Here is a 22,414-nt window from a genome sequence, read left to right on the forward strand (position 1 = left end):
GTAGCCTGTTCGTTTGACTTTCCTAAGACTATTTTGTTCATCTTGTCCTATCCATGCAGGCCAGAAATGGACACAGAGTGGACGTACATCCGGGAGCCCATCGAGAGCAATTCCATGGTTCTGAAAGGCCTCATCCCCGAGACCGAATACCAGTTTGTCATCCGAGCCGTCAACGTGCACGGGGCAAGCCCGCCAAGCCACGTCAACAACCCGGTGCGCACCCTGGGTAAGATTCCTCTTCACAACACATCTCCCTTACTCCATTTACCGGCTGGAAATATACTTTTCTTTCCCAGTCCTACTGTCATGACCACCATTTCAAAAAGGGGTATGAAAAGGTGGTGACGGGGGTGTGAGCCCCAGGCATCAAATGGAGGCAGGGAGCTTCATGCACCTCCTCTTCAACTGTCAGACAAAAATTTCTTCATTTGGGTACTATAATAGAATAATGTGAGTAATGAAAAAGTTCCTGAAAAGGAGGCTCTCCCCCCGAAAAAAAAAGAAACAGTTCGGGGAAAGGCGGGCAGACAAACGGTCAGAAGCTGTGCGGTGGACGAGCGTGGTCTCCCAGCAGGGGACCAAAGCGGGTTACGTTCAAGTCTCATCAGATGGGATTAAGAACGGCATGCCAGACCCTCTTCACGCACGCACGCATGCACGCACACACACACACACACACGCACACACACACACACACACACACACACACACACACACACACACACACACACACACACACACACACACACACTTGCACACGCACGCTTGCACACACACACACACACACACACACACACACACACACACACACACACACACACACACACACACACACACACACACACACACACATGCACACGCACGCTTGCACACACACACACACACACACACACACACACACACACACACACACACACACACACACACACGCACACACACACGCACACACACGCACACACTATGAAGGAGAGCCTTGTGAAAACTATCAGTGCATCAGGCCCATCCTTGTCGTCCATTCAAGAAGCAACATAGCTTGTGTGTGTGCGTGTGCGTGTGCGTGTGTGTGTGTGTGTGTGGAGGGGTGTTGTTAGACAACAGCAGATTAGTTTCCTGGGGACCCCCCTCATGTGTTCCAGTACTCAGTATGCAGGATTTACTGTTCGTTGGCTGTGCCAATTAGCATTTTGAAAAAACAGTCTGTGCTGATTTAAAACACTTGTCACACATTCAAAAGCATTTCACTGCCGGTTACATTATCCACGATACTTGGGGGGTGGGGGGTGACGCACTCTCTCACGATCGCATTTGAACGCTGTTGAATGTAAGCATTATTCTTTCATTTTGATTGTAGTGAACAAGGAAATATGAATTGGAGGGTTCTTAAATTACTCGGAGGAATAAGGAAGCGCATATAATGGAGAGTGTCCATCAGGCAAACACATTTTCTTCTCACTGAAGCACATTAGAAACTCTTTATTTCGACAGTATCTGCATTGGCATACTCACAATGCTGACGATTATGCTGTTTATTTTTTTCACCTAATTGGCACTGCTGTACTCACAATCAATTCGCAAGTTTAGGATGTTTGTGGGAAATAAGTTGTCTTTCATGCTGAGTTCTTGCATTCAAGGTGAGAAATAGAATTGAGTCGATGCAAGGAATGCGGTATGGGATAACGTAGGAATGTAGCCATCCAAATGCCACAATATCATCATGGTAAGAACCTTCTCATGCAATATTTATCACAATATCGTTGATAGGTTAGCAAATCAAACAAACAAACAAATAACTGACTGACCAACCAACTAACCAACTAACTAACCCACTAACTAACCAACTACCCAACTAATCAACCAACCAACCAACTGACCTATTAACTAACTAACTAACTAACTATCACATACTTATGACAATATCGTTGACAGGTTAGCAAAACAAACAAACAAACAAATAATGGACTAACCAACCAACCAACTAACCAACTAACTAACTAACTAACTAACTAACTAACTAACTAACTAACTAACTAACTAACTAACTAACTAACTAACTAGATAACTACAACTAACTAACTAACTAACTAACTAACTAACATACAAACCAACCAACTAACTAACCAACAAAATAACCAACTAATTAACCAAATAACTAACTCGCCAAATAGCTAACAAGCTAACCAGCCAACTAGCTAACAACCTAACTAGCCAACAAGCTAACTAGACAACTGGCTAGCTAATTAGTTAACTAGTGAATTAGTGAACTAACTAATAACTAGATGAATGAATGAATGAATGATCCCTGCTACATCAATTATACACCACTGGTCAATCAATGCTTCATTACTTGGGGCTTCATCTGTGTGGCATGAGTGTTGTGTTTTGGTGTATTATGGGTGCATAATTATAATAATTATTATTCTTTTGTGCCTGAATAATTTAGCACCAGATCAACTTTGGTTCTCTCAACAGCAGCCTCAGACGTGGGCAGCGGCGATTACGGACGTTATTTCACGGATACGCAGTTCAAGGACGATGACGGATTTGACATGGACGACTCCGACTATGATATCTTTATTGAGGAAGTGAGTCGCCATGTATTTTATGAAATTAGAAAGATTTGTGGTGTTGATTTATTTATTTTTGGGGAACACTTTCAAATGGTTTTCAGCTGAAGTCGTTTCCTGCTATCGGCCAAGACAGCGTCAAGTCACAGCTTCGCTCTCGCTCTGGTCCATCGAGTCAGAACATTGTTTACCGCATGAACACCATGGTGCCGCCCAACACCACGACGTTACCTTCGGCCTCTTCCCCCAGCAGCACTGCCATCTTTGCAGACTTCTCCGATTTGATTTTCCCCACTAGCTTTGATAGCAGGGCCACAAAAACGACCACAACCGGCACTACCACGGCCAGGTACCTCCTAAAAAGTTGACTTTAACAACTTCAATGATGCCAACGCCAAAGTCCATCTTGCTGATTCTCACCAGTACCGCGACGTTTGCGCCCACTGCCGCTGCCACCGTGTCCCCATGGAAGGGCGACGTTCCTCGGGTGTACCAACTGACCTGCGACGACACCGTGTGCCCACCCGACAGCTTTTGCCTCCCAGACTTGGAGAGAGGAGGATCGAGATGCCATTGCAACCTTGGACGTGCCGGTGACATTTGTTCCCAAGGTGAACTCCTCCTCTTCTTTTCCTTTCCCAAGGTGAACTAAGTCATGAATAATAAATATAAGAATACACTTTTTGGAAAAATATACTGAATTTAGTGGAAAATTTCAATCAAAACGTCAAAAATAAAAATATACAATAATAATAATAATAATAATAATACATTTCATTTATAAGACCCTTTCAAAACTCTCAAGGACACTTTACAGTCACAGGATAAGTTTTTCTGCGGGTGAGCAGTGACAGACATCAAAAACCATGAAAAAAGTAAAATACATGCTATACATGAATCACAAAACAAATTGCTAATAGTGCACATTGAGATTGTTTTAAGAACATGTGCTAGCTTAATGCTAACACGTCATAAAAGTTGTCATGGTGAATGAATTCTAACATTAGCATCGGTATGCAGTCATTTGAACGATGATATTTTTTAACACAAGCAGTAGCAATTCATGCAGTAGCTGTAACACTGACAAGCATATTTTCTTTATCCTCTGCAAAAAATGCAGTTTATTACAGACAATCTGTTTCCTGTATGAATGGGTGGGTGGGTGGATGGATGGATGGATGGATGGATGGATGGATGGATAGATAGATAGATAGATAGATAGATAGATAGATAGATAGATAGATAGATAGATAGATAGATAGATAGATAGATAGATAGATAGATAGATAGATGTGGTGTCAGAATATTGAGCTAATCTTTTGACTCATCTATACAAAACTTTCACTCACTGCATATGGCAACTTAGTACACACCTGCACAGTGTAATGTTGTCCCACTAAAACTTATTGAACAAAATAGCATTGAGTAATCTCCTGCCGAGGATCAATCTATTTTTTTCTTTTGTCTTGTGCTGTTCCTTTTCAGAGGTGTCTGTCAAGTTTCCCAGGTTCTATGGCTACTCGCACATGACCTTTGAACCTCTGAAGAATTCCTACCAGACCTTTCAGATCTCAGTGGAGTTCAAGGTGGAGCTGAATGGTTAATGGAAGTCATTTTGGCTTATCCCCATGACAAATATGATGATGGTAACTGTGGCTAATACTGATTTTGTTTGCGTGCGGTACAGGCGGATGCCGAGGATGGCTTGTTGCTGTACTGTGGCGAGAATGAACATGGCCGCGGAGACTTCACCTCTTTGGCCCTGCTGGGAGGGAAACTGCATTACAGGTGATGGGATCCCAGGGGTCAATAATAGCGATGATGGGCTGATAGGGATAAGTTTTCGATTCTGGCTCCTGGTTAGAGTTTAGTTGAATGCATTCCAAACAAACGTCTTCAAAATGCTGAAGGTTTTAAATGTCTGAATAGTATTGCCCAGCTTGGTGTATCGGACAAGCTCAGTAAGTGTACACCAAAAAGATGCCATTTGATCTACATGTCAATCTCTTCTCAACATGCCACGCACTACAATATATTTAATATCAGATGGAGGTTAGTTTTGTATAAGTAATCCAATACTGCGCAAAATTTTGCCCCTGGAATCATACTCATTTCCAACAATATCTTCATTTTAATATAATCTTCACATGGAAGAAAGTTTGAAAAAAACCCGTAGAGAAAATGGAAAGTGTAAACACAACACAATTCACCTGTACCTTCACTTTCTCAACGATGTTGTGAAAGTCGCTGCTGCCATCTAGTGTCTGAGTTTCTGAAACTGACGAGTCACATATTTGCACACATCACAGATAAATCCCTGTACTACTTTTACTGCTACAGGGAGGGTATGCTAGAGATGTACTTGTATTGTTATGACACTGTAGTTACACAGTTGTTAAACACCAAGAGAAGTCATTCTTTGTTTTCTCCATTAAAATCTTCGCCATTACTGGTTTAATATATCCTCCAGCAATTTCAAGTCTAAATCTAGCCGGACATTTGGGCACCGTTACTGCGGTGCTACTATGTGCTCATGCCTTTCAAGCAAATGACACATGTTTGATTTCCCATTTGAGCAGCAATACCATTGCCGGTCCAGATAAAAATGAATATGTTTTGCCAGGCAGGGCTTCAGGTGCCAAAAGTCTTTTATTACAACTTTTTGGCCTTTTTGTAACATACCAATGTACTAATAATTACTTTTGTTGATACTGTACGTTATTATTACTATTACTACTACTATATTATTATTCTTAGATTAGATTAGTTTAGCCTTTATTAGTCCCACAATGAAGAAATTTACATTTCACAGCAGCAAAGTTATGAAAAGGAAAGGAAGAAGTAGAAAAACAAAATACAAGAGCTGCTGTAAAGGCAGCCACTCTCGCGGCGCCATCTTGAAGTAAAACAAAAACATTATAATAAAACTATAATAGTGTTACATATGATATATTATTAATATCATACTCTATCTATCTATCTATCTATCTATCTATCTATCTATCTATCTATCTATCTATCTATCTATCTATCTATCTATCTATCTGTCTGTCTGTCTGTCTGTCTGTCTGTCTGTCTGTCTGTCTGTCTGTCTGTCTGTCTGTCTGTCTAGCTAGCCGTCCGTCTCTGTCTGTCTGTCTATCTATAATACAGTAAAGTCTCGTTATATCGATATCGGATATATCGATAGTCCCGGTTATATCGATACTATTTCTATGCACGCACGGAGAAAATTACATGCAAACAGGGTCGGATATATCGATAGTCCCGGTTATATCGATATTTTTTCGGACTCCCTTGAATATCGATATAACGAGACTTTACTGTATATTATTTTTATATATAATATAATAATACATATTATATTATGATATATTTTATATATATAAATAGTATATATGATATATTTTAGCATAATAGATTTTTTTTATTATTTTCATGTATTTATTTTTGATTGTTATCATCACCTTTTATTTAATTGACATTTTAGTGGCTTTATCCATTATTACAATATTATTACACAGACGTAACAATTGGAACCGTTTTTCATTTTCTTTTCCGAACCAAAAACTACAATGTTTTTAAATTGCAGGTTTAATTGCGGAACGGGTGCTGCACAGATCGTCAGCGAGAGCCGCGTGGTCATTGGTCAGTGGCACACGGTCACAGTGTTCAGGGACGGAATGAGCGGTTGGCTACGACTGGACAATGACACGCCCATATCTGGTCGATCCTCGGTAACAGTAACAAATCTGTCTGATCATGTTCAAACGCTGCAGGTTTACCTCATGTAGCAATGACTGCTTAGTCTCAATTAGTCTCTGGGTGTGTCATTTCACACCAATAAACTGTTACAAACCGAAATATCGTGAATATACATGATGCTCTGTGGAAAGGAAGTGAGAACAAAGTATGTTTTGCCGTCCAGGGCCAGTACACCAAGATCACGTTCCGCTCGCCGCTCTACGTCGGCGGAGCTCCGAGCACCTACGGGCTGGCGAAGGCAACAGGCGCCACCAGAGGCTTTGTGGGGTGTATCCAAAGCTTGAGCCTCAACGGCAAAACCACCGATGTCAGACCGTGGCCGCTGGGCAAAGCTCTGAGCGGCGCCGACGTAGGTGGGCGGACGGCATCGTGTACATTCAAAGCGGACGTAAGCGGCGCGGCATCCGACAATATTTCAACACTGCCGCTTATGTGCATGTGTTTTCAGGCGAGTGCAGCGACAGTGTGTGCGACGTGGTGGGCTGCGATAACGGCGGCGTGTGCTTTGCCAACCGCGCCGACACCTTTATCTGCCTCTGTCCACTCGGTTTCAGGGGAGCACTGTGCGAAGACAGTGAGACCATTCTTCTTTTTCCATTCATTCTCACACAAAATGTGAATTTAACGTCTCCTACTCAGCGGCATGGTGGTCAAATGATGAGCATGTCAGCCTCATAATGCATAGGTGAAGATTTTGGGTCCAAGCTTCCTTTGTGGAGTTTTCTTGTTCACCCCTTCCTGCTTGGGGTTTCTCTGGGTACCCTGGTTTCCTCCAACATTCCGAAGATGGTTTAGGAAATGGATCTGTGCCACTCTGCTAAGGGTGTCAAAAAGTTCAAGAGACTCAACAGTGCATGCCACTCCGAGGCCTTCAGTTGTGCTACGTCTGAATCACTCCACAGCTGCGAGTGTGGTGTGATTTACTCCACGTCCACTAGAGGATGTCGTTAGCCAGGAAATAACTTGTGACTTGAAGAAACCTATGAAACACTGTCAGTAAATTGTTCAAATTCTTACGATGAATATTATTTGCTATTTTTGCTAGCTTCGGAGCTGCCCAACCTTTCTTAATGATGTCCATTTATTCTTGAAAACTCGGTCTTGAAAATGGCTTTAACAGTATATCAGCAACTAAATTGATTTCTTCTCCTTCTTCAACCATTGTGGGTTGATAAAACCACTATTAAATCAACACAACAATATATTTGCTTATGCAGCTCGCTACAAATACGTACTTTGTGCTACCTCTGTCCAGGTAGATTTCTGACACTGGTAACATATGGTTGCTGAAATGTGATTGGTTAAGTGCTTATATGCAAAAAAACACATCTAGAAGCAGCACAGCCAAGGAAAAGCAATGAAAGGAAGCTGAAAGTAAATTTTGAATTATATAAATATAATTCACATTAGTCTGTGATTCAGATATTTTAGGCCACCAGAGTAGGCCTTGCACTGGGACTTTTCACAAGCCATTATATACAGTACTGTATGAAACTGCCACTTGTATGAACACCCATCCATTCATTTTTCGATCCATTTATCCATCTTATCCGCTGGAGCCTATGCCAATTTTTGGAATGTGGGTGGAAACCGAAATACCTGACAAAAACCCACGCAGGCCTCGGGGAGAACATTCAATCTCCACACAGGGCAGTCAGAGCTAGAATTCGACCTGGTACCTCTGCAACTGTAAGGTCACTTCGCTAACCTCTGGGCCGCTCGGCCGCATTTGTATGAACAATAATTTACAAGTAATTTTAGTTTAAAATGGTTTCGATTCAATTTTAATTTACCCCAAATGAAAATGCAATGGAGTTTTAATGGAATGGAAAATAGAATGTTTTATTACATACACATCATTTTGTTTGATTTCAAGTTTTCTTCCTTAGTTTACTAAATTGTTGTTTTTTTAAATTGTAATGGATTTGAAAAAAATCTATTCAAAATAACGGTTCCCACCAAGCTTTTTTTTCTACCAGGCTTTTCTCTGTCCTCACCGCTGTTCAACGAGACAATGTGGTCTTACGCCGTGGTGCCGTGGCCTCAGCCCACCCAAAGCTACTTGTCCTTCATGGAATTCGAGATGACCTTCCAGCCTTCTGCGCCTGATGGCACGCTGCTGTACAGCGACGACAACGGTAGCGGCGACTTCCTGGCCATTAACCTGCTGGACGGATATGTGGAGTTCAGATTTGACTGTGGCTCTGGAGGAGCTGTTTTGAGGTACCCTTACATCCTTTCCTAAGGTTGTACAGTGATACCTCGGTTCTCGACCATAATTCGTTCCAGGACCCTGTTCGAAAAGCGATTTGTTCGAACACTGAAACCACCTCTTTGCTCCTGTCACTTGCGAGTTGACAGCGGGGGGTGGGGGGATGGCTGCCTCTCCCAGTAGTTCTCCACCTGCTGTCAATTCTCTAATCACGGACACGGGGCATTTATACGGTTCGCGATCACCTCGCTAATGCCGGATGATTGACTCAACTCGCCACCGTACCTGGACTCTTTCTTTGATGGGCGAGTGTATCCGGTCCGAGGTATTTTCCCTGCGTCCCGTAAATGTATGTCATCTTCCGGGATTGTGTAATTTTGCACCCTCGTGTGCCATTTGCTTTTAGGCGTAGTAAGCGGGTCGGATCACCCACTGCCTTCTTACTCGCTGTGTTTTCTTTTATTTGTGAATAAACATCCTGCTTGGGTAGTATACGTCTCTGCCGCCTGCTTTGGGATCCCAAACATTCCACTACGTTCCGACGAGCCAGCTGCCGTCACTCTCGCTCGGAACGTGACAGCTACGGATGACTCGGCTGCAGGATGTTCTTTTCTCTTAAAATATCTATCCAATGACAATTGCTCTCACTCCCACAGCCACATCACTAGATTTAACAGCCTCCTTATTCTTTAATATCGTACTGATCGTAGATTTCGCCATGCTGTATTCCCTAGCCAGATCAGACACTCGCACAACTCCTTCATATTTTGTGATTATTTCTTTCTTAAATGCAATAGCTGTACACACTACTTTTCTTTTGTCACTTAGCAGCACTTACTTTCTTTGGAGGCATGATTAGGGGCTAAAACTGTTTGTACACCTATATTAAACGCTTGAGCAAAACGCTGCACATCCGCAAGCGACAACAGTTGGTCACGGAGAGAGCGATACACCCGTACGCCGCTCAGCACCCCACCCTCGCGTACGCACTCACGCGTCATATTGGCATTCGAACACCGATTGGTGTTCGAATTACAAAGCAAGAATATCTTGAATATTTTGTTCGAACTTCGATTTGTTCGAACTGTGAGGCGTTCGAGAACCGAGGTACCACTGTCTATGCAGAAGACCTGATCAGAGTAGCGTCAGTCATCCCCACTGACATTCATTTAATGACCCTCTGATCAGATAGTGAAATCAAATTTGTCATTCCATACAATTAGTTTGCAACTCTTTCATGTATACAGACGCTCCCCACCTTACGAACGAGTGGTCGTTCGTAAGGTGAATTTGGTCATAAGATGCTTCAGTGCTATATTTTGTGTTGAATGTATCAAACACAGACTCTCTAACAGTCGTAAAATAAATTCACACCTACTCTAGTATGACGACACATATCCTTGGGTCTGCTACTGGCACATCATTCATTAATTACGTGCCACCATTACTTTTTGTTATACATCGCGTGTTCCTGGAAAGAGGGATTTCCTTCCTGTCCACATACTCTATACAGCCAATCGTAAACGAGCTCGGCGCCTCCTTCTCAGAGCGTCAACCTGTAAGAGTGATTTTCTCCCCGCCCAAATACAGTACGCAGCCAATCGTAAGTGAGCTTGGCGGATCGGGGCCTGAACTCATTGGCAACAACTGATTCGTCAGCCTTGGTGTCCGTCGCGTAAACATCTCGCCCTTGAAACCTCCAAGTTTTCTATGTGCGTGTGTGCGCGTGTGAAGCATACAAGGCAAGCGAGCTCGGCCGGGAAAAAAAGGCGCGCAATACAACATCTAACTTACAGCATCTCTGTCCAAACATTTTCCGACATAAAGTATCCGCAAAAAAGTTCGTATGTACTGTTTGTCGTAACTCGAATGTTCATAAATGGGAAGCGTCTTTACTGATCACTAAAGCGGAAAGCTTTTCAAAAACAGTTTTCTTCATATTTGCTAAAGTGCACTGCAGTTAGCATGAGCCATAAAAGACATAACCAAAGTGTAGAAAACGTGCCCTGTGAAGAATGCAGCTTTGAAACAAATGCACTGACGTTGCCATGGTTGAATGATGATGTTACAGGAGTGAGAAGCAGATCGAAATGGACGCGTGGCACGAGCTGAGGGTGTCCCGCACGGCCAAAAGTGGAATCCTGCAAGTGGACAGTCAGAAATCAGTGGAAGGATTTGCTGAGGTATTTCTAGTATTGACCACAAGGGGGCAGACAAACTCATTTTTTTTATTCCTACAAAGCATTCCTGAGTCGATGATCGTGTGCTTTGAATGTGTGCGCAGGGAGCTTTCACGCAAATCAACTGCAGCTCATCACTTTACATTGGGGGTGTGGCGCAGTATGACAAAACCAAGAGGACGGCGGGTGTTAGGAAGCCTTTCACGGGAACGATTCAAAAGGTGAATTTACACCGGGCTATCGCCAGACACAGTATGCATACTCTCATTCTTAGTTAAGTTGCTTTGCATGACTTAAAATTTAAAAAAGAAGTTCACTGCCACAAAATAAATTTAAAGCAATCTGTTGGAACTTTTTTGGTGAAGCAGGTAAAAACATGTCTTACTGAACTCTTATGTATAAAAAAAAATCGCCAACTAAAGGAAAAAAATATAAATAAACATGTTCTGCCCACCTAGTTGGTCCTGAACGATCACACCATCGCCATCACAAACGGCTCGGCGGGCGGCGTTAATGTGGCCAACTCGGATCACCCGTGCGTGCAAAGCCCTTGCGCGAACGGCGGCACCTGCCGACCCAAGTGGGACGCCTACGAGTGTGACTGCCCCCTCGGGTACGACGGAAGACACTGCCAGAAAGGTCCGTTGGATGCTCGTTATCCTTTTGTTTCGTCATTATATGGCTAGGCGGAATTGGATTAGCTTTAATTTTGTTCCTTTTTCAAGTGGAATGATTTAATCGAAATTTGTGATGGTGAATGCAGCACTTCTCGGTGTGGTTGCAACCACGTGAGAGGGGTTGCATACTTTATATGTACAGACTACAATGAACTCATTCACTACCAGACGATGTGCAAAAATGTGTCGACTCTAGTGCCAGGGTTTTTGTCATTGTCACTCAAATTCCAGGACCCATAGAATACCAGTATTGCGTTTTAGGACTACATAAACATTCAATACAGGGTAAGAAACCTTAGACTCTCTAACAACAGCTGAAACTGGAACAAAGTGCTAACATAGACAAAAGGCAATTAAAAAACATTGCCAGAGGTCTGACCAGCACTTTATCGGCACCCCCACAAGAAAAAAAAAAACAAAAAACAAAACCTGAACAAATTCGGGAATTCCGCTCCATGTCACATTTTTCAAATATGTTGGGAACATTTCTTCCTTTTAAATGTAAATTCTTTTACCCACGATATATCCAGGTTTTATTTTGTGTTGCAACATCCCTTATAATTCAATATATATTCTTTTATGTTTCTCTTTCATCACGTAAAATTATATTTTTATTTTTCCATTTTTTAATTTTTCATCTGAAATTAATTATTGATGATCAATTATTATTATTTGTCCTTTGACAATTTTATTCATTTATATATATATATATATATATATATATATATATATATATATATATATATATATATATATATATATATTCGGCCGTATATATTTTATATATATATTTTAATTGAGTTTTGCTTCTTGGAAGTGTGTTTTTCATGCTACCAGTTTTGTGACATTTCTTACACCCGCTGAATGATGCAAGGAGTGGGGTTGTGAACTTCCACCACAGGTGGATTCTGCCCACTCTGCCCACCCCTTTTGCATGTCTCTGAAGGCATCGCGAGTCTCAAAGGCCTTGAATTAGATGGGCTTTCCCCTTCTTGTTCGCCACTAGATATTTTTCCCAATTATGAGTCTTTATGACATCACGTAGCACACATATTCTGTCTGTATTTTTTTCATGCAGAATGTGGAAACTACTGCTTGAACAGTGAGTCGTGCTGCATCTTCAACGCACCACTTCTTGAAGAAGCAAATATTATTTCCAACAACCTATGTGGTGGCAGTAAGTTGTGCTGCCACTGTGCGCACATGGTCGTGGTAAGTAAGCATGTGCTTTCCCTCCTTGTCTGTCCCAGCCGTGACGGAAGCCATCGAGATCCCACAATTCATGGGTCGCAGTTACCTCACCTATGACAACAGGGACATCCTCAAAAGGTCAGAATAAAGTGCACACCAAACTTTCTATTTATGTATTTATCTATGTATTTATTTATTTATTTATTTATTTATTTATTTTTTTATTTTTTTATTCATTTTTCAGTGCGGGGTGATCCAGTAGTTAGCGCGTCAACCTCACATTGCAGAGGTTGTGGATTCAATACCCCAATTTTTAAAAAAGTTCTTATATGTATGCTCCATTAACTCATTCACTGCCAGACGATGTGCAAATATGTGTCCACTCCAGTGCCATTTTCACTCAAATTGCAGGACCCACAGAATATTGAGTTTTAGGACTACATAAACATTCAATACAGCGTAGGAAATCTTCCACTCACTTCTTTCATCAGGAAAAAAAATATTTCGAGCTTACTTGGTTGTAGAGTTATCTGCATTGAAAGTGGGGGCGTCTGTAAAAAAAGGTATATGCTGCCCCCTTGTGGGAGGGAAAAACATTGCCAGAGGTCTTATCAAAGCTTGAAAGACAAGCGCCCCAGCCACCACAAGAAAATACTAAACCCAAACAAATTCGGGAATGGCGCTCCACGTCATATTTTTAATTCCCGAATATATTCCGCAATAGCAGTGAATTAGTTAATGTTTTTTTAAAAGTAAGACCGTAGAAATTGATTTTTTTTTTTACCCTAAAATTTTAGTTATCCTATGAAATGTGTTGTTCATGTTTAAGGGTGTCAGGTTCAAGGAACAACGTGTTCATGCGCTTCAAGAGCAGTTCCGGGGACGGCCTGCTGCTGTGGAGAGGAGACACACCCATGAGAGCCAACAGTGATTTTTTGTCCTTGGGCCTCCAAGGTGGCGCGCTCATTTTCAGGTAGCGGGAAGAGAAACCACCATTTTTGTCATAGTTTTTTTCTACTCTTTGTGACTGTCACAACATGTTGTCGTTCTGGTGGAGTTATAACCTAGGGAGCGGTGCGGCAATCATCGTGGTCAACGGCACCTTCACTGATGGGAAATGGCACAGAGTCAAAGCTGTCAGGTGAAGTAGCAACATAAAGGAAGACATTTTAAGATCATTTTTATTCCTACTTTCAGGAACATTTCAGGTCCTATATCAAGTCTGATTTCAACTGCCCTGACCTGCGTGAATGACTGAATATGATCAAGCATCTGAGTCGTCATATTACAATTCATTCTCTCGTTGTTACGACTTAATTCATTGAATGAAGTCTTTACTGGCATTTATTATGACCTTTATTTTTATGAATCAGACATAGATTTTCATGACATTATGATTTTAATTATGTAGAAACTGGCTAAATAATCTTGTCCATTTTAACAATTAATTATTACAAATGAATCCGTTCTAAATTCACGACCTAATTGAGTTGCTGATGGAGCGTTACACTCACCTAACTTGTGTGCGGGCAACGTGGGATCGGTTCCCACTCAGTCATGGTGTCAAAGTGAGTGTAAAAAGTTGTACATCTCTGTTTGAAATGTAACTGAGTGGCAACCAGTTCATTGTTTAGCCCTCCCAAAATCAGGTGTTACAGGTTCCAGCACCTCTGTGACCCTGTACAGCATACATACATCTTGTTGAAAATGGTTCGATGGATGAGGGATCAGGGATGATGGATGAATGGGTGGATGGATGATGGATGGATGTAAAGATTGATGGATGAATGGATGGGAGGATGGATGATGGACGGATGACTGGAAGGATTTATGGTTGGAAGAATGGATGGATGACTGGGTGGATAGATGAATTGATAGATGATGGATGGAAGGATGGATGAATGGATGGATGATGGATGGAAGGATGGTTGGATGATAGATGGTTGGATGATGGATGGATGGAAGGATGAATGGATAGGTGGATGATGGATGGATGGAAGAATGGATGGATGACTGGGTGGATAGATGAATTGATAGATGATGGAGGGAAGGATGGATGAATGGATGGATGATGGATGGAAGGATGATTGGATGATATATGGTTGGATGATGGATGGATGGAAGGATGAATGGATAGGTGGATGATGGATGGATGGAAGAATGGATGGATGAATGGTGGATGGAAGGATGAATGGATGGGTGGATGTAAGGATGGGTGGTTGGATGGTTAGATGATGGATGGTTGGATGATGGATGGATGGATGGAAGGATGAATGGATGGATGTTTGGATGATGGATGGTAGGTTGGATGATGGATGGATGGCCTAAATGGGGTGGCACAGTGGTTGACTCGTTAGCATGTCCTCCTTCAAGTGCAGAGATGCGAGGTTCGATTCCAGCTCCAGCCTTCCTCTGTGGCGTTTGCATGTTTTCCCTATGCCTGTGTGGGTTTACTCCGGGTATTCCAATATACTCCCACTTTCCAAAAATATATATGACCGGTTAATGGAACACTCTAAATTGTCCCTTGGTGTGACTGTGAGTGTGGTTGTTCGTCTATATGTGCCGTAAAATTGGCTGGAAACAAGTTCAGGGTGTACCCCGCATATTGCCTAAAGACAACGAGGATGAGCTCCAGCACTTCCTCAGCAAGATTTTTTTTTTAAATGGATGGCTGATTACCTATAATTGACCACCTGCTTTGCTCGTATAGGGATGGGCAATCCGGGAAGTTGACCGTGGATGACTACGGTGCCAGAACGGGTCGCTCGCCAGGCAAGATGAGACAGCTCAACATCAATGGACCGTTATATGTCGGTCAGTGACTGCTCAAATGGCCGTCCAGATACCAATGCTAAGAATGACGTCATCGCTTTTGCATCTGTGTGTTTGCGTTTGTTAGGAGGCATGAAGGAGATCGCCCTGCACACCAACCGGCAATATGTGGGCGGTTTGCTGGGCTGCGTGTCACACTTTACACTGTCCACCGACTACCATGTGGCGCTAGTGGAAGACGCCGCCGATGGCAAGAACATTAACACGTGCTCCAACTAGGACCATTCCAATGACTGTCCAAAAACTGAAACCATTGTGATTAGCGGCGGGTAAAAAAAATGGTTAGAGCTAATTTGGATCATTGCAAGGACTTTTTTTGTGCTGGGGTTTTGTGCACATTTCTATTTTTTCTACTCCAAATCCTTATTTGATTGCTGGAAGGAGCGACTTACCCGCAGGATCAAGCGTTATGTGACCTGACCAAGAGCAGCTAGCGGTGATCAAGTTCTTTGTAGGGGATTTGCTCAGGCCTTTAGGGACCTTCACTCACTTTTCAAACCCGTCTTCTTCTTATACTTCTGGTGCTCGTGTAGATAAAGCGATAGTTGGCAAAAAAATGGAGTGTGTAGCAGCGTTTGTGTGCTTTTTTTAGTGTACATCCTGATGTTTTTTATACATACAGAGAAATGCTTGCTCGTTCCTCTTGCTGTTCATGGATTCTTATTGTTGTGAGGGAGAATTGATAGGGTGCCGTTGTAACTGCCCCATCGGCCAATAAGAACAAAAAAAGACTGCTCCTCCGCTGGACAGTGAGCTGACATAAACAGGAAGTCAGATCAGAAATGCAATCCATATAAAACAGGAAGTAATGTATCGTGAAAGAGATCAACAGAAGGGTTCTTAGAAGGGTTCTTACTCCAGCTTCTTGTTGAAAGTGCACGATTGGAACTGCCCCAGAGGCCATCGATAAAGAATTGGCATAAATTGGTCATGGTCTGGCAGAGTTAACAGGAACAGTAAATCAGAAAAAGCAAAAATGATCCAAAAATCAAACAGACTTACATGGAAATTAATTTTAAAATGTTACAATGAAAATCAAATAGAATCCAGTGAGCAGATTTGCTATCATAAATTCACAGCATGACTCAATTCCCTTTTCCTGTTTCCTCTCATCTATTCATTTCTAACTTTACCACAAGCCACAAAATTCATTTATCGGGTACAATAAATGACATTTAGCGTGAAAAGCTAAATATCAAAGCTGGGTGGTAAAATATCTGCCCCTTGGAACAGATGGTCAGCAGGAACAGGAAAAAATCTGGATCTTTGGTTCTGTTGTATTTATGTTTGTAACTCTGGCACACTTGCAGTGGTAACAAAAGAGTTGGTTTGCCCACGTGAGGTAAAATTCGACATATTGTCAGTCATGACTCAGCAGCAAATAGCACACAGCAGCATCAGTTTGTTTTCATCAAAAATAAAACGTATGTCAGCAATCACCTGTGGCCATTTTATTTCATTTTAATGAATGTGTCACATTGAAAACTAAAACACTGAAAAAAGATGTGTGACTGATTTTATTTGTAAAAAGTAATTATCAGTAGATATATGGATAGCAATGTGACTATTTTTTTTACATATACAGGTAACATCCAATTTACGATTGGCTCGACTTACGACCACCCGTAGTTATGACCATGACCTCCAGACCCTATTTTTAAAATTTTAATTCTACGCCTGGCAGCGCAACGCCCGAGCAGGCCGGAAACGCGTACGGCAATTTTGGCCAGCCAATATCTCACTCTCGCTCAGCAATCGACCATGTGATGGCACCAGAGTGCCTTCAATGTTTTGAATGTATTTCGATTTACGACCATTTCAATTTATGACCGTCTGATCGGAACGGACCTCGGTCGTAATTCGGATGTTACCTGTAATTGTTGCTTTTCAGAAGATGTGATTTTTTTTCATTGATGGTAGCCAATATGTTAACATATCACTTTTTAAAATTGGATTGCAATTGTGGTTATTTTGTGCTCTATAAATACATGTGGAGAATTTTAAATAATTGACTTGACCTGAGTCACTTATACACCATCTTGGGCTGACCCATTACTCAGGAGATTTGGATTGGGATTGAATTTACCTTTACTAATCTTGCCGTGGAGAAATTTACATTTCACAGCAGCAAAGTTATGAAAGGAAGATGAAAGGAATGATTGAAGTAGAAAAACAAAATACAGAAGCCATCTTAAAGTTAAAAGAACAAAAAAAACTAAATACATAAAATGACAACACATATACACAGACAGTCATTCTTTCTGAAGCACTTTCTGTACCTTTTTTTACATGAAGGCGTTCTAAATGAAAGAAAAGAGGATCAAAGGGTCCTTTTCACCAATGGATCAGGGACGTCATGGTGGAATGTGCACGTCTATTACAAGCTAAGTGTTGAAAGCAAACACGAAGCTGAAACTATCGCAGAATATCCACCATCAGAAAATGAAAAATGCCCATCCCTTTTATGCCAACAACTGGGCATACAATTTAGCAGAGAGAAATTAAAAAAAAGAAAAGAATTGGACAGATTTATAAACAAAGGCATGCATCAGAGTCGCCTTTTCGAGTTGGAAGAAACTCAGGCGGTTCAAAATTTTGCTTGACAAGGAATAGAGTGGGCTATGTTCACGCTCATCACGGCGCAAACAGCCCATAAAAAAATACGACAATTTGCGCAATTAACATTCGTTCGAACTCGCGTCTGCTCATATTGCATACTGCGTCGGATTTGCACCGGCGCGAAAATATGCCGCCCTATGTCATAGAGGTGCTCTGAAAAACAGCAATTGGTCCTGCAAAGGTGTTTTGTTGTTGGCCGCGGGAAGTTTTTTAAAAGAGTAATTCACAGAAACACTTAAAGCTTTCCAGACTTTCCCCCTTTATTGCGCCTCTTCTATTTTTTTTTTTTCAATTAAATGTTGGTCTACAGGTTCAGGCAGCCTGGTGAGGTTAGAGTGATGTGAAGCTACATTGTCCAGTGGTGAAGAAATAATGCCAACATATGCAGCTGGTTGATTTACATCATCACTTACAGAAGATGAAGATGCAGTTTGTCACATTTCGGTGTGCGACCAACGGGTGGCACTGGAGGGCCCCGCATGCAGCTGCACAGATGTTAGTTGTTTTATTCAGTAGCAGTTAAAAGGACTCCCAGTGCGACCATTCATTGTTTGTTTCACCCTGTCAGGTTTGTTTTGTCTTGTCATATTTTACTCCTGGTTTTGTTTGCTACTTTAGACATTTTTGTTCTGATGACTTTGTTGTTTGAGATTTTGTTCCTACTTTATTTAATTGTCAAATACATTCCCTCCTGCCCGCTTTTTTGGGTTCCACCACCACCACCACTACAACCTTGCAAAGCGTGACTTAGTTAAGCACCATCTTAACTTTGATCGGAATCTAACTGATGCAAGCTAAACCAACATCACATTTTGGGTCGTGATTTTCAAATCATTTCAAGACATTGTCTGCCGTTTTTAAAGCATGTCAATGAAAACATATGTTTAATTTGGAGCTCCTTGTGACGCAAGCAGCAACTTGGAAGCTAATTAACCCACATCCTTGGGTTCCAATGTCCTGGCATCCCTGCTTTATGCCTCGCCTGACCTTGCTCGCGTACACTCTGTAACGCCCAGTGGAATATTCTATTGAGTCAGTTTTGATTATATTACATCACTCACACACACACACACACACACACACACACACACACACACACACACACACACACACACACACACACACACACACACACGCACACACACACATACACACGTACCCTAGTTACAGTTCAGTGTGACTGCTTTCATTGCTTTCCATTCGTTCCCCCCTCTGATCACGTCAAAAATAATCAGAAATCTGCTGTATGAAATTATTTTCCCCACAAAAAAAAAACGGAAACAACTAATTATTAACTAATTAGAATCAGAATCATCTTTATTGGCCAAGTGTGTAGAACACACAAGGAATTTGTCTTCAGTAGAACACGCTGCACTTGTTTCATCATAAAAAAGACATGACTAAAAAAAAAAAGACAAAAACAGGAACAATACCAGGGAGCGCGTAACTGAGGCTGCCACTCGCCATCTTGTAATTACATACAACATTGTGCAATAGTATGCTTGTGTTAGGGCAATTCAGCTTGTTACATATTTATTACACAATTGATTTTTAACTCATTCACTGCCTGACGTGCAAAAATGTGTCTATTCCAGTTCCAAGGTGTTTGTCATTGTCACTCGAATTCCAGGACCCACAGAAGATTGAGATTTAGGACTACATTCAATGCAGGGTAAGAAACCTTAGACTCTCTTCTTCTCTCTTCAAAAAAGAGTTAATTCCTAAATTATATGGGCCTGGAATTAGATGAGCTTGAAATGAGGGCGGATGTCCAAAATACAATGCAATACATAGATATTGGTTTATATAGCACTTTAACAACAGCTGAAGCTGGAACAACGCGCTAACTGTTAGGGTAATTCGCCATACAAACATCTCTAAACATCGCTCTGTAATCTTTGTTTACATTTTGAACTTCCTCGTATGTCATATCCTGCCTTCCTTTACACGATGTCGCATTTTTATTACGTCACATCCTGTCGCGTCATTACTATGTGCCACATAAATACTCCTGCAGCCCGTTCATCTCTCTCTCTCGCCATGCGCTCCCTCCTCCGCGACACTACAATGCCCGTGCTCTCCAAATTAAATCAACTTTCTGTTCAAGTCCTGGCTCCCTGATGATTTAACCATCGATCTCCATCAACACCCGTCGAAGCAATGAACCAAGGGCGAACGATAAAAAATAACCCAACACTAACATGGACAAAAGGGAAATGCTGCCCCCTTGTGTAATGGTAAACCATTGCCAGGGGTCTGACCAGAGCTTTATCGGCACCCAAACAAGAAAAAAAAAATTAACAAATTCGGGAATGGCGCTCTACGTCATATTTTGAATTCCCGAATAAATTTGGGAATGACAATGAATGAGTTAAAAATATTTTGTGGTGGCTCAGTGCATTAACCCTCATATTAGGTTAGGGGGTCAATTTGACCCGTTTCTATTTTGTGTTGACTAAAGCACTGCATATCCTTTCATTTTCCTTCCTTCAAAACAGTTCTAAAATATCCCAATGGAATAGCAAAATGTGTTGTCTCTCTTTTCAAGTATGTTTATGACATCTCAGAAACAGTTGTTGCTGATGTCACCTATTATTTGACTGTTTTGTATGAATTTTTACAGGTAAAAAATGACCCATACCATAATCAACGTGATTTTGTTTTCAACATAACATGACGGTTAACATTCTCCTCCAATATACTCGCCTTTTGTTTCATTCGGTAACCCAACACAAACGAGATTTGTTCATTTTGTGACACAGAACGACACAATGCACAAAGTCATGAAAAAAAAAATAAAGCATTCAGAGACTAATCCTTTGCAAGAAAGATTACCGACTGCAGTGAAGTTCCAAGAATACATTTCCTCATTTGCAGAGATTTGGGACGCCGCATAAGGATTGTAAGGAGTAGCAGCCCCGTGGAGGAATACTATTTCATAGTGAGTGCTGTTCTTGAAAGCAGTAAACTATGCAGTAGTAACATAGTTTTGAAAGGACAAATCAGTCCAATGAATAAAAATGTATTCAAATAAAGTAAGAATGACTTTCAATGAAAGAAATACAACTTTAAACTGTTTTTGTCTGCAAAATGCCATAGAATGTAACACGTCTACACACGGGCAATACAAATAAATAGGTTTGCAAAAATGCATATAAATCATCTCATCTTATTTAAAGAAATGAATAGATATAGGTAATTTTACACAAATGAATGCAGATGATGCAATGACATTTGGGTCCACCTAGCAGTCACCATCATGTGATTCTCGAAAAAGCCCATTTTTAAACCTCAACTGTGATCAGAGTGTCAGTCTCACGCCAAACCACATCTTTAATTCTTTAGTTGTTATATGGTATCAATAATTGTGACTTTAGAGTGAATACAACTGCTTTTGCTTGGTCCGCACATCAGCACAAATCAACCGGTGACCAGTGACCACCCGCTGTTTCATCAACGACAGCGTCTGGACCCTATACACAAGGAAAGGCGCATGATTTTGAGAAGAGGAAAAAAACAAACAGTGATTGCCCTCATTTTATTTTCACTCCATCTAGAGTGCACACATTTTATGAAGGCGTGTATGTAACACGCTTAAGATGATGGGAAAATCTGTACAGTAAAAAAAGTGCACTGCTGCTTATCTTTTGTGATGCATGTGGGAAGCCAATTCATATGTGTTGTACTCAAAATGAGTGACAGAGCAGCTCATACAGAACCATGACTGTTTTAGTACATTTTGATGAAAACAAAATATTTGTAAATACACATTTATTCTTGTAAGATACTTTTCATCGGGTATGGAGTTTTTCTTTTCTTGTCAGATCATAACTTTTATTTTCCTAACTCGACACATAATATGCCTTCTCAGAATCAGAATCAGAATCTCTTTATTGGCCAAGTGTGTGGAACACACAAGGAATGTATCTTCGGTAGAACACACTGGACTAATATCATCATTAAAAAGACATGAAAAATAAGTATGGAGAACACTAATAAAAACTCATCTAATCTAATCAAATCAAATTCCTTAATGTAAGTGGTACCTCTCAGGAACAACTGAAAGAATATGCAAGTAATCAAGCAGAGCTAAAGTGATCAGTGCTAGAATAAAATACACTAACAGTTGTATAGTTGGTGCAGAAAATCATTGAACAATTTGTACAGTCCCATTATTTGTAGTAAAACAAGTGTGCAATTATGCTGATGTCCTGAAGCGCCTCAAAGTGTCTGGTGCTGGAGATTATATAGGTTAGTAACAGCGGTTCAAGTGAGTACAGAGCTGGAGCTACTACTATGATTATATCGATGAGAAGGTTTCATCAGCCGTCATCTGTACTTTTTTGAAGGTGTCGGACGTTTCGCCTCCTA

The 22,414-nt window shown here is 41.2% G+C and overlaps 1 protein-coding gene across 1 annotated transcript in view; it reads left to right on the forward strand.

Annotated features, from left to right (window-relative positions):
* egflam (EGF like, fibronectin type III and laminin G domains) overlaps positions 1–16,225 on the forward strand; it is a 28,885-nt gene extending 12,660 nt beyond the window's left edge. The window contains exons 6-24 of the mRNA XM_088993823.1: positions 60–226; positions 2,470–2,582; positions 2,669–2,913; positions 2,988–3,175; positions 4,050–4,150; positions 4,252–4,352; positions 6,157–6,301; positions 6,493–6,682; positions 6,778–6,903; positions 8,309–8,552; positions 10,613–10,724; positions 10,826–10,942; positions 11,180–11,360; positions 12,477–12,500; positions 12,649–12,727; positions 13,419–13,562; positions 13,647–13,730; positions 15,303–15,406; positions 15,492–16,225. Coding sequence (XP_088849949.1) covers positions 60–226; positions 2,470–2,582; positions 2,669–2,913; positions 2,988–3,175; positions 4,050–4,150; positions 4,252–4,352; positions 6,157–6,301; positions 6,493–6,682; positions 6,778–6,903; positions 8,309–8,552; positions 10,613–10,724; positions 10,826–10,942; positions 11,180–11,360; positions 12,477–12,500; positions 12,649–12,727; positions 13,419–13,562; positions 13,647–13,730; positions 15,303–15,406; positions 15,492–15,643 — 2,617 coding nt within the window. The 3' untranslated portion in view covers positions 15,644–16,225. The remainder of the gene's footprint in view (positions 1–59; positions 227–2,469; positions 2,583–2,668; positions 2,914–2,987; positions 3,176–4,049; positions 4,151–4,251; positions 4,353–6,156; positions 6,302–6,492; positions 6,683–6,777; positions 6,904–8,308; positions 8,553–10,612; positions 10,725–10,825; positions 10,943–11,179; positions 11,361–12,476; positions 12,501–12,648; positions 12,728–13,418; positions 13,563–13,646; positions 13,731–15,302; positions 15,407–15,491) is intronic.
* The last annotated feature ends 6,189 nt before the right edge of the window (positions 16,226–22,414 follow it).

This window comes from Hippocampus bargibanti, linkage group LG04 (genome assembly GCF_051943395.1).
Source record: "Hippocampus bargibanti isolate YZ-2025 linkage group LG04, ASM5194339v1, whole genome shotgun sequence".
In the NCBI taxonomy this organism is placed as follows: Eukaryota; Metazoa; Chordata; class Actinopteri; order Syngnathiformes; family Syngnathidae; genus Hippocampus; species Hippocampus bargibanti.